The 13586-nt window shown below is 36.6% G+C and overlaps 1 protein-coding gene across 1 annotated transcript in view; it reads left to right on the forward strand.

The window, feature by feature from the left end:
- DARS1 (aspartyl-tRNA synthetase 1) overlaps positions 1-13586 on the forward strand; it is a 69105-nt gene that overhangs the window by 11948 nt on the left and 43571 nt on the right. Inside the window, exon 4 of the mRNA XM_081579100.1 lies at positions 6550-6652. Coding sequence (XP_081435226.1) covers positions 6550-6652 — 103 coding nt within the window. The remainder of the gene's footprint in view (positions 1-6549; positions 6653-13586) is intronic.

Here is a 13586-nt window from a genome sequence, read left to right on the forward strand (position 1 = left end):
CAGCTAGAATTCTGTTAAGGGTGGGAAGCCTCTAGTCTGTTTATATAACAAATATTTGTATATTTTCTCCTCAAATTAAGGGCAGTATTTTACATATTTTTAAAGATTACAAATCAGATTAGGTTTATGTATCAAATCCCTAAAATCAAGAGTTTTATATAGAAGTGAGAAGTTTTTAACTCTTAATGAAACATTTAGCATTAGTTTCTTTGATTGTGAAAGCTTAAGTGCTTATTGAAAGTAATTGAAATGGCTGATTCATGTGAATGTATGGCAAAAAACACCACAATATGGTAAAGTAATTAGCCTCCAGTTAAAATTAATTAATCAATTAAAATAAATAAATCTTTGAAATGAAAAAAAAAGAAAGTAATTGAAGTATGTGTGATTCCTTTCAAATTTTACACATACTGCATGAAGTCATTGGCACAAGATTATTCTTCCCAAAACCTTAACTTATACTTCCAAAATAGCTGATTTATTTAGGTGGTCAGATAGAATTTTTATTTGTTGTTGTATTTAGTCAATAAATCGTGTCCGACCCTTTGCCACCCGCTGTGGACTATAGCCCGCCAGGCATGGGATTTTCCAGGCAAGAATACTGGAGTGCATTGCCATTTCCTTCTCCAGGGACTCTTCCTGACCAAGGGATCAAACCCACGTCTCCTGCATTGACAAGTGTATTTTTACCACTGAGTCACCAGAGAAACCCTTAGAATTTTTAATACCAAGAGTCAAAACCTCAACTTCTATCCATACAAGAATATTTCAGAGTAAATAATAAATGGAAAGTATTTTAAAACATATAGGTCTTTGTGGTTTATTCCATAATTCAGTAACATAAGCAGTGAAGGAAGATGTTAATGTTGGGTGTTAGGAAGTGAAGATACATCATCTAATAAATTCAAGAGCTTGGCAAGCTAAAGGACAGTAGGAATAGATGAAAACGTAAGATTGCCTCACATCTTTGATAACTGGTTCTTCTACTAAGGCTTCTTTATTGAGCCATCACTGAAGTGGAGATGAGAGTAAACCTTTTGTCTTGAATATGTACCATGTGTGTTCTTCAGCTTAGAAATAAGATTGTACTTGATGCTATAAAGGAAGATTTCCAACTTTACACTTCTCTAAAACAGTCCTCTCGTGTAAATTTAAGAAACTGCTTCTTCTAAAAACTTAAGAATAAAAGTGCAACACAAATTTTTAACTGCTGAGGACTTAAATTTAAAATATTTAAAAATAGTGAATTCATTTTGCTGTTTTGAACATTGACTTTCCTTTCTATAAACTCACTTCTGACTGGGGCATTCCATGAAGAAAGATAAATTGTCGTTCAGTCACGCAGTCATTTCTTGACTCTTTGCGACCCCATGGACTACAGCATGCCAGGCTTCCCTCTCCCTTCACTATCTCCCAGTTCGCTCAAACTCATCCATTGAGTCATGGCGCCATCAAACCATCTCATCCTCCATTGTTCTCTTCTCCTCCTGCCTTCAATCTTTCCCAGCATTAGGGTCATATATAGCAATTGATTAATCTGTCATACAAAGTTCTTGTACTAACTTAAGTAATGAGAGCTCTTTGCTAAACTGAGAAATTATGTAATTGCTTCTTAGAATAAAAAATAATATATTGCTATAGTAAAAATTAACATCCTATAGTTCAGAGAGATATAAGATAAAAAATAGAGCTGCACTATGATCCAGCAATCCCACTGCTGGGCATGTATCCAGAAAAGACAAAAACTAGTTCATAAAGATACATGCACACACCCCATTGTTCATAAGCAGCACTGTTTACAATAAGTAAGGCATGGAAGCAGCCTAAGCGGCCATCACCAGATGAATGGATAAAGAAGATGTGCCATGTATCTACCTATCTGTTTTATCTATCTACCTGTCTGTACTTTGCTGTACACCTGAAATTAACACAGTGTTGTAAATCAACTATTCTTCAGTTTTTGAAAAGGAAGAAAAATATAAAGATCACAAATCTAGCTCTAATCTATTCCTCTCCTTGCCCCCCAAAATAACCACTGTTGTTTCTTGTGTATTCTCTCAGGAGGAAAAGCGCATTTACAAGTATGAGCATATCCTTTGTTTTTAAATTTATATAAAAGGAGTCACACACACTGCCCCTTATTATCACTCACCAGTGTCTATAGGAAAATGCCATTCAGGACACTGAACCAAGCAGATCACGCTGTGCAGTGTATCACTGACCAGAGTCAAAGACAGAACAATTTAGTTTGCTAACACCTTTCAAGAACTTGGTGTCAAAAGCACTTGATAGAGGGTGTCTGAGTGGACAGCTCTGTTACCAGGAAACCAATGCTGATTTTTTAAGTCTTTTAAAAATCTTTTTGAATGTACCATCAAGATTCTAGTATTTGAAAGTGCTTTGAACACAGGAAACTTGGGACCGTAGCATTAGAGTCACATGTAGATCTGTTCTGCTAGTGAAAATTGCATAAATATGGGGTGGTGTTAAACCTCATTTCTTTTATTTAAATAATGCTATTATGAACAGCTTTGTCAGTAAGATGTTCCCTATTTAATTTTTTTAACATACATTCTAAGAAACATATTTTTTGAATCAGAACGTTTTAAGCCCATTGCCAAATTGATCTCTGAAAGCATTGTACAAGTCCATCTTGCTATTGACAAGTTATGAAGGAACGGTTTTCAGTTAATCCTCCTGAGCATTGAATAATAGTGTATAGTTTGAAATGTATTCTAGTATGAGAGATATGTGTCATAACCAGTATTTGTTTCAACTTACACTAGTTTCATTTCCAGTAACATTTTTCTCCTTATGTTTACTTACTAAATGTTTTTCTTTCAGATTATTTGTTCTAGTCCGTTACCCATTGGGATCTCAGTGTTCTTTACTTATACATCTTTAAGATCTTTATGTGTTACAGATATTAGCTCATATAGGTTATATGTCATTCAGTAGATATTTTTCCCAGAGTGGTTTTTTTTTTTATGTATAAGCATTCTATAATTTTCAAACTTAGAAAGTCCTCCCCTTTTCTATTGTATAGTTTAATATTCAGTTCCATTTGTTATTACTCAGTTTTTTAGTTTATCTCCTGAATTCCACTAGAATGAAAGTCTCTTTGCTCTAATAGGGCATCTTCTCAGTTCTTTTTTATGCTGCATTATCTGGCTGTTTCTGTACATTTTTACTTACTGTGGCTTTATAATACGCTGATGGTATTAGTCTCAGACTTCCCAGGTGGCCTAGTTGTAAAGAACCCACCTGCCAATGCAGGAGACCTAAGAGACAAGGGTTCGATCCCTGGGTTGGGAAGATCCCCTGGAGAAGGGCATGGCAACCCACTCCAGTATTCTCACCTGGAGAATCCCATGGACAAAGGAGCCTGGTGGGCTACAGTTCGTGGAGTCGCAAAGAGTCAGACATGACTAAAGCGACTCAGCATACATTGGTCTCACCTCCCCTTTCCTTTCATCTGTTGGCTTTTTAAAAAAAAAAAAAAAGATTTAAATTTTAAAATTACATAAAGTAAATACATTAAACATTAAAAGAGAACAGTGAACGTTCTTTGCTTCACTCATAATCATTGATTTCATGATTTCTGTTTCCTAGCAGGCGTGTTAGCTCTTAGGAGTACGATTGCTTCTATGTGCTCCTAAGTACATAAGAGTTCTGCTTACCTCCTGTGTTGAATCTGGAACATGGCCACAATTTTCTTTTAACCCTTACCTTTCTTCTGTACCTTCATCTTTGACTTTATTGGTCTCTTAAAAATTATTTTTTTCTGATTAAAAAGAATAGTGCATACTTATTGTAGAAAGTTCAGAAAATATGAAGAACAGAATAATTCTCCATGATTTCACCATCTGTTAGTAGCCACATTTTTTGGTGTTTTTCTTCCTATACAGTTTCATATTTTGGTGGGGTTTTTTATGCAGTCAGTTTTAATATCTCTTAAAATTATGATTGGCTTTATCACTTTGTTCACATAATAGTCTGTCATGAGGGTCTAACAAATACGTACTTTGTGTTCCCAGCACCCACCATAGTTTTTGGACATAGTGATCCAGCAGTGAAATAGAAATGGTCATGCAGTGCATACATGCTGTCGTGTCCGACTCTGCGATCCATGGATTATAGCCTGCCAGGCTCCTCTGTCCATGGAAGTTTCCAGGCAAGAATACTGGAGTGGGTTGCCATTTCCTGCTTCAGGGGATCTTCCCGACCCAGGGATCAAACCTGCGTCTTTTGCGTCTCCTACATTGGCAGACAGGTTCTTTACCACTGGTGCCACCTGGGAAGCCAGTTTTCATAGTCCTCAAATAAGTTGGCAGTGGCAGTAGTGCTATTAGTAATAATAATAACAGTTAAAAGGTAGTAATACTAGTTTACAGTTAACATTAATTGGGTGTTCGTCACAATTATATACTTATTATATAATCCTCAAGAGTATAGATGAAAACTCAAGAAAACCCCATGAGTAATATACTGTTATTTTCTTCATTTTGCAGATGAAGAACTGAGACATAATTAATAATCTGGTAGGCCCCTTATAGGAAGTAACAGGATATGATCCCGTATCTTTGGATTTAAAAGCTTTTACTCTTTACCAAACCCTTACACTACATGTCACCCCTTAGTGCTTAACCTAAAGAAATGGTCACCCTTTGTAAGTACTATGGAGCTCTCTGTTCTGTCCCAGGGTTTTTGTCTAGCATTGCAGTTCATCAAAAGATTGCTTTGTAGTGCAGCCAGGTCAGTGCTGCCTCTGTCTGCACTATTAGAGCAGCTAAAATGCTTACTAAGTCATGCACATCACCTTCTATTTCCTGTTAACATTCTGTTCTAAGTGAGCTAATATCTGGCTATAATTTCAGTAGTTCTTGGGATAATGTCATTTGATTCATCTGCAGATTTCTCTAGAGTAACAATCTTTATCAATTCAGCATCTTAAATCCCTTTGAATTTGTACAGCTCACGTAATTTTCTTTTTTTAAGATTTTGCTTAGAGCTTCCCTTTAAGTCCGGTGGTTAAGAATCCACCTGCCAATGCAGGGAACACAGGTTTGATTCCTAACCTAGGAAGATCCCACATGCCCCCGGGCAACTAAGTCCGTGTGCCACAACTACTGGAGTTGCACTGTGGAGCCCACATGCTGCAACTACTGAGCCCACACACCTAGAATCCATGCTCTGCAACAAGAGAAGCCACCACAATGAGAAGCCTGCACGCTGCAATGAAGAGGAGCCTCCTCTCGCCACAACTTGAGAAAGAAAACCTGCAGCAACAAAGACCCAGTGCAGCCAAAAATAATTAAATAATTTTTAGAAAGAGATTTTACTTAGTAACTGGATCATACTCCAAAGGAAAGGGAAAATGGTATCTATGTAGTGTAAAAATATATCAATCATACATGATTTGGAAGTCCATAGATTGTGTCTGTGTTGGCACTCTGCAGCCTTTTTTTTTAACATGACTGCTGTCAGATTTTCATTTCAAAACTGTATATTGAAAGTATTAACTACAAGTCTGCTTGCGTCTTTTGCTTTTTTAGGGGAGGGAGTGAGGGGCAAAGCTAATTCTCAGTGTAAAAGATAATTCTCATTTTAAACCACCCCCCCCCCCGAAGTCTTTTGATGTTTTGAAAGACAATCTGATGAGAAAAGTGGTCTGGAAAAGATTTAACTTGTTTTATGAGGAAGTAGTGTTCCAAAATGTGATCAGAGACTTGTAAAAAGAATCTATTTTGGAAAAAAAGAGTTGCCACAATGATAGTGACTGAATCTATTATGAATATCTTTCAAAAGGTTAATAAGGAATGACAGTTCTTATGAAAGAAGAGAGAATCACGAGGCTCAGAATTATGCAGAAATAAAACTGGTTTTAGGGCATAAAGAGAATGATCTTTTATAGACAAAGTGAACTATTGGGGGTTAAAAAAAAGTGGACCAGTTATATAGGATGAAAGATTAGGAAGATCATAAAGAAACAATGAGTAAAATAGAACATGAGATAAGCTAGTCTGTTATTCTAAATGCTCTTTAAAATGTACTTTGGAAGGAAATAAAAGGAACCACCTGCAAAGAACATTTGTGTTCCTGTGACTAAGCACTGTATTAGTACTTTCATGGTTGCATCATTTGAGGCTCCTCTGATTGTTAGTGTAGTAGCTTTGCCTATAGAATATACTAGCTTTTGAATGAATGGTGAAAGTGATCTGAAGTTACTTGAAATTTGTTTAGTAAGTACATACAATGACAAAATAACTCTCTTGATAAGTAATGTTTTTTGAAATTGATGATTAGCCTACATCCTCAATAACATTTTAAAAGCATAGGAGGAAGTTGGGTTTCTTCAAAGCCTGTCAGTTGAGTATGAGTATTTTGGCTGTCAAAGCCAGATACTCAGGTGTATGGCCCTATTGAGTATAGTAAATTTGGACCCAATTTTTAAATAGGAAAACATTTTTCTTCTGGGTAAAACCTGAACTAGCATGTTGTAAAACTAGCATGTCCTTAATACACTTGTATACTTTTTGTCTTTTTCAGGAAAGCAGTGTTTCTTAGTCCTACGACAGCAGCAGTTTAATGTCCAGGCTCTTGTGGCGGTAGGAGACCATGCAAGCAAGCAGATGGTTAAATTTGCTGCCAAGTAAGTAAGCAATTATATCCTGTTGTCAGAATAAACAATGGTGGGAACCAAGACTCCCAGGGCTTTGGACCATTTTCATACATTAACATCAATGCTTCGTTTGTTTAAAAATGTAGTTATTTAAATTGTCAGTTCAGTGTTGCTGAATACATTAAACTTACAAAAGAGAAAATATGGAGCACAAGCTTGAAATTCATTTGGAACTGCTGAAGCAGCACTCTCTACAGACAAGTCACATTTACTTTCAAGTAGAGTAACAAAAAGCCTGGCAGCCTCAACATTGCAAAGCAACTTTATTTTGTTGTGTTTGTTGAGCTTCATTTCCTCCCTCCCTTTCCTAGTTTAAGATTTGCATATTAAGCAACAAGTTTTCTAACTGAATAACAGAAGTGTTTAAAATAAGAGAGTGGAATTTTGCAAATGATTCCATCCTGAAGGAAGTAAAACAATTGCTTTAACATGTCACAGCTTTTAACTTGGACACCAAAAGGGTTTTTGTTTTTTAAATCTTGCTTTTTCCCCCCACAGAAGTATTACTTCCTGGCCCAGGGTTCCTGCAGAAGCTTATTGTTTTGTTCAATTTGTAAGGGGCAGGATATAGGGTTAGGATATCTCTGCTTTTTATATGTATACACTTTCAAGATGAGTTAACACAGATAGAATTGTCAATTTTAGAACTAGAAATAAACTAAAAACTGATCTAATTTAATATTTTAATTTATGTTTGACCCTCCCTGAGTCCCTCAGCAGAGTGGTCTACATATAGTGACTGCTTAGCAACTGGTTTTGGTTTACCCATTTATTTATCAAATTTAGTTTGATTGTATCATAATAATACCTGCCCTCTGGTTTAAAGACTCCAGCCCATTAATTACATCCGTTTACCTCTGATGAGCTCAGAGGTATCAGTACTGCTAGTACCACTAGCTCCACCCCTCCCTATCTCACAGCCCTGCTACTGAGAGACGATCACTTTCATCTTTTCAACCTGTATCTTTTGGTGATTCATTTTGCTGTTTTCATCCCTAGTCTTTAAGGGTATATGCTTGCGGGGGTGCCTTTGTCACCTAGCCTTTTCAGTTCAATCTGTATCCTATGAAGTAGGACATAAGTAAATTTGGTTCCTGGAAATAAACTATCTACAGTGAGGCTTCTGTAAGAGCCCCTGAAAACCACCGATGTATATGCTTAATTATATTTAATATACTGGAAAATACTGGGGAAAAGTCAGCTTCAAGTTGACAAACAACTTTTAGGACTTTGTTACAGGAAGGGGGACCCTTTTTAGGGCCTGAGAGTGGGCTCTTGTGTAACACTTGGAAATGAATTGTCCAAGGAGACACACATGCTGACACAGCAAGAGACTTTATTGGAAAGGGGTACCTGGGTGGAGAGCAGGAAGGGAAGGGAACCCAGGAGGAGCACTCTGTGTGTGCTGTCAGTCTCAGGTTTCATGGTGATGGGATTAGTTTCCTGGTTGTCTCTGGTGCATCATTCTGACTCGGGGTGCATTGCTCAGCCAAGAGGAATTCCAGCAAGGAGGATTCTGGGAGGTTGGTAGGATTTGTGGTGTTCCTTTTGACTTTTCCCAAATTCTTCTAGTTGGCGGTGGCTTGTTCCGTATTCCTTACCAGGACCTCCTGCCGTAAAATAACTCACGCAAATGGTTACAGTGGTGCCTGGCCAGGGTGAGTGGTTTCAGTCAGTGTTTCCCCTAACAGCTTCTGTCTTTTATATATTAAATTGGTTCTCAAAACTAATATATGAAGCTGACAGTTTGGGTTTTGTTTTTTTTTTAACTTTTTGTTTTGTCCTGGGGTATAACCAATTAACAATGTTTCAGGAGAACAGCAGAGGGGCTCAGCCATACATAGAGCTGACAGTTTTATATCAAATATATTTTTTATTTAAACTGCATTATAACCTCAGTATTACATTCTTAAAAGATTAGCAGTCTGAAAGTCTTTTGGAAATCCCATTTGTTATTAATCACTTAAGAGTCATTCTGATATCAAGAGAACAGTAACTTCATTTGATGTCTTTAGAGGCAGACACATTAGTCTACAAATAGTTATTTCTTCTTTTGGATCGTCTCAGAAACTCCTGGAACTTGATTGACTGACAGCAGTTGACCATATCAGATGTCAACCAAAGCTTACCAGCTGGAAAACATACTGGCACACAGAACTTAGTTCACTGATGCCCTTACTTGTCATTTAGTTGCTAAGTCATGTCCAACTCTTTTGCGACCCCATGAACTGTAGCCCACCAGGCTCCTCTCTCTGTGGGTTTTCCCAGGCAAGAATACTGGAGGGGGTTGCCATTTCCTTTTCCAAGGGCTCTTCCCAGCCCAGGGATTGAATCTTCCTGCATTGGCAGGCAGATTCTTTACCACTGAGCCACCTGGGAAGCAATGCCTTTATAATGAATGTTACAGAAAGGCTTTCATCTAAATGGTATAGTGTATGGGTGACCTTTTTTTTCTTTTTAGAATAAGGGAAGAATTCAGATAATTTAACCTGGATTTCATAATCCTGAACTGGATTAAACTCAGTCACAATCTATCAATAGACCTGATTTTAACCTTTTTTCTTTTGTTTTTGTTTTGGCTGCTTGCAACACAGGGGTACTGGTTCTCTGACCAGGGATTGAACCAGGGCCCATCAGGCCTATGGCAGTGAAAGCACTAAGTCCCAACCACTGAATCACCAAGGAATTCTCAAGATCTGATTTTAATCTTAATTCAGGTTTGACTGTTAACCAGGACTTCCCTGGCAGCTCAGTCAGGAAAGAATCTGCCTGCATTGCAGTAGACTTGGGTTCAGTCCCTCAGTTGGGATGATCCCCTGGACAAGGGAATGGCTAGCCACTCCAGTACTCTTGCTTGGAGAATTCCAGGGACAGAGGAGCGTGGTGCACTATAGTCCATAGGGTCACAAAGAGTCAGACATAACTGAGAGACTTGCACTATTTCACTATCATGATGTGACTTTGATTTCTTTTCCTTTTTTTAATTAATTAATTTATTTATTTGGCTGTACCAGGTCTTAGTTGCAGTGTACAGGATCTTTAGTTGCAGCATGTGGAATCTAGTTCCTCGACTAGGAGTTGGACCCAAGCTCCCTGCATTGGGAGCATGGAGTTAGCCACTGGACTGCTAGGGAAGACTTGAATCCTTTTTTAAGCCAGAAAAGAACATGTAACTATTTTTAGTCCATTTAAAAAACTGCATTTTATATAATTAGTAATGTGTGGGAAAAGATGGTTTCATAATAGAGCTGTTGCAAATTATAAAGCCTTTAATTGGTTATATACAAGTTCAGTTCAGTTCAGTTCAGTCGCTCAGTTGTGTCTGACTCTTTGCGACCCCATGACCCACAGCACGCCAGGCCTCCCTGTCCATCACCAACTCCCGGACTTCACCCAAACCCATGTCCATTGAGTCAGTGATGCCATCCAACCATCTCATCCTCTGTTGTCCCCTGCCCTCAATCTTTCCCAGCATCAGGGTCTTTTCAAATGAGTCAGCTCTTTGCATCAGGTGGCCAAAGTATTGGAGTTTCAGCTTCAACATCAGTCCTTCCAATGAACACCCAGGACTGATCTCCTTTAGGATGGACTGGTTGGATCTCCTTGCAGTCCAAGGGACTCTCAGGGGTCTTCTCCAACACCACAGTTCAAAAGCATCAATTCTTTGGAGCTCAGCTTTCTTTATAGTCCAACTCTCACATCTATACATGACCACTGGAAAAACCATAGACTTGACTAGACGGACCTTTGTTGACAAAGTAATGTCTCTGCTTTTTAATATGCTATCTAGGTTGGTCATAACTTTCCTTCCGAGGAATAAGCATCTTTTAATTTCATGGCTGCGATCACCATCTGCAGTGATTTTTGTATATTCAAGTGAATGGAGCCAATTTTATACAATAGGTTTAACATGTACTTAAGTTGCAATTATTTAACTTTTGCAACTACTTACATGTTAAGGTATCTTGCCTGAGTAAGAATAAATGTGTTAATAGCTTTTGCTACCTTATGAAAAAGGAAAATTCTCATGACTCTCTATAGTGAAAGATGATAAGCTTTTAATTTTTGTGGCTGGTTGAGAAGATAATTTTCTTAGGAATATGATTTCTTGATATGTCAGTCAGCTTATCTTTTTTTATGTGATTTTGCGATACTTCTAAGTTAGTTCGGAAATCCTGATCTTTCTTGGTAACAAGTCTAAAGCACATGTCCTTTCTAACAGAAAGCCAGCAGTACAATCTTATATTCAAAGTATCAATTTTAAAAGAAGAAAATCAAGACCAGAAAAATTTTACTTTGAAAATTACCTGCTCTATTCATGAATAATAATAGATCAGGTAAAGTTGTAAATTCTAAAGAACTTTCAGAACTTTTTGTGGAAAAAGACGGATTGGTTTTTTTCTTCATCCTTCGAAATCCTTTTCTTAAAAAGTCCACGCATTCCAGAAGTCTCTAAGTGCTATTTTTATCTAAAATGTTCAGTGGCTTCCTATTTCCAATCATGGCCAATATTAATTCTGCCTCCCAGTTCCTCCTGTTATTTCCCACCACTTCTCAATATATATGCTTCAGATGGGGTAGTCTCTCCATATCTACAGTGGCCTCTTTTCCTTTTTTTATTTTAAAATAAAAATTAAAAAATAATTATCTTAAAGATACATAAAAAATACTATGCAATATCATTTTATAGGCTGACTTATAGAAGAGAGCTGCTGTGTAAATTGTGTTCATGCCAACTAAAGCCAACAATATCCATGTTCTGTACAAATGAAGATTTCACTGTAGTTTGAAAAGTGACCTGCTAAACAAATTACTTGGTGGTACTTGGCAGTTAAGAAGTACAGCAGAAAACTAATAGTACAATAGTTTCCATACTAGGGAAAATGTTTCTGTTTTCAGTTCTCGTATTTATCAGATTAGATACCTGTTTGATTCAGATATCAGTTAACATACTACAGTATTAACTTTGACTGGAACACTATGGTTTTATAAAGTCATCTACTGATAACTTGTCATTCTTGGATTGCTCTTTGCAGTACTTTGGTTAATTATGAGGCCCAATTATCCTGAACCAACCTCAAAGTTAATGTTTTATGTAATTGTGAACAAGCATTCTTCACATTACTAGTATTCAAAATACAGAAAAATTAAATCCAGAACTGTACATGAGTCTACAGCTTTATACAGTAAACCAAATGTCAGAAATTTACTTTTAACAAACTTTAAAGTGATATTATTAATTTGAATTTTTTGGTTTTTAATATTTGCTTTTATTTTCTTTAAAAATTCACCTTGAGGGGGAGTTTCCTAGCAGTCCAAAGGTAGAAATGCTCACTTTCACTGCCGAGGGACCAGGTTCAATCTCTGGTCTGAAAACTAAGATAATCCCACAGGCCATGCAGAACAGCCAAAAAAAACAGACTAAAAATTCACTTCGATTTAAAGTTAAGGGCTATGACAGTAAGGCATTTATTTCTACAAATTTTATATTTGTAGATATTTAAGTAACATGATAAAATGAAGTGTTCACTGCGGGTCCCTGATATTGTAAAGAGAGATCACTGATCTATGCCACATTGAGTAGTGCTTAATTTTTACCAAGCTTATTTTGAACATAAAATTCCTCGGTTTTGATGAAGAAAATTGAGTTCACAAAATAAGTTATCATAGAACTACTAAGATGATGTAGAAACCAAACTGAAGTGCCAGTGAACAATGGAGTATAATAGAGAGCCCGGAGACTTGGCTCCTTACTAATTACGCACATGACTTCATAAATTGTTTACCTGTATGTTAGTCTTACTTCATTCTTCACAACTAAGACCCTTCTTTAAACATCTTTATTTCAGCTTACCGGAGAAATACTAAAGTCTGAGGTTGGATGTAGTGCTAATTCACTGTAATTGAAGGAAGTTAAACCAAGCTTGTGCTTGCCTTAGAATTGGACTGCAGATTTTTATTAAGGTGGTTTGTTATTTTAAAAAATATATGCACAATTGATGTTTTGGGGATACTATTTTGATGTAACTGGCAAATATATGGTTTCTCATGTTTGGGCATTTTGAGTTCTTTGCTTCAATGAATTGTTTATTGAATTTATATCACTGAAGTATTTTATGTTGGTACATTACTAGAAAAACTAGCATGTAGCAACTTTATAGCTTTTTGTCCTCTTTTCAACTAATCTTTTATTATACCTTGCCCAGGATTTAAAAATTATTCATTTGAATGTGAGTGGCTGTGTAAGTCTATGGACTACATTTCTCATTGAGTACAGTAAGATTCAACAAATTATTTCTGGCAACCAGGAAGCTAACAACTTTATTGGCAGTTTTGCTGAAAACCTTTAATACTCAAGTTTCTATAAGTGTCTAAATTTTAATAATTTTTTGTTGCTATTAGAATATATAAAGATGCAGAAAGAAAAAGTTAGAATAGTATCATTTTCACCATTATTGATTTTGAAGGGGAGGAGTAAAGGGGGTAAATAGTAATAATGTGAGAATTGTTTTGAAAAATATGAAATAATGACTGCCTAAAATTATAATTTAGGTCATCACCTAGCTTTCAGCTCTCAACTTTATCCATACTATTAACAAGTAACAGTCAGCATATATCAATATAGTGTAGGATTTCTTAGACATTTTAGACCTTTATTGTGACAATCTATTGTAATAAAGCTTAAGGGCTTTTGAAGGGTTTAAATCTGTGGTGTTAACAGCAATGTAAAATAAAAGGTAAAAATCACTATTCATACAAAGCTTATTTTGCTAACCTTCCATCATTATCTTGTGTATATTAAGCAGATTATATGAATAATGATGGGATACTGTTCTGTGACCTCTATAACAGGTGCCATAGATTTTTTGCGGGGGGAGAGGGGCATCCATGAATGGGCATGCCA

The sequence above is a fragment of the Giraffa tippelskirchi genome, chromosome 3 (assembly GCF_054371585.1).
Source record: "Giraffa tippelskirchi isolate mGirTip1 chromosome 3, T2T-mGirTip1v1.2.pri, whole genome shotgun sequence".
In the NCBI taxonomy this organism is placed as follows: Eukaryota; Metazoa; Chordata; class Mammalia; order Artiodactyla; family Giraffidae; genus Giraffa; species Giraffa tippelskirchi.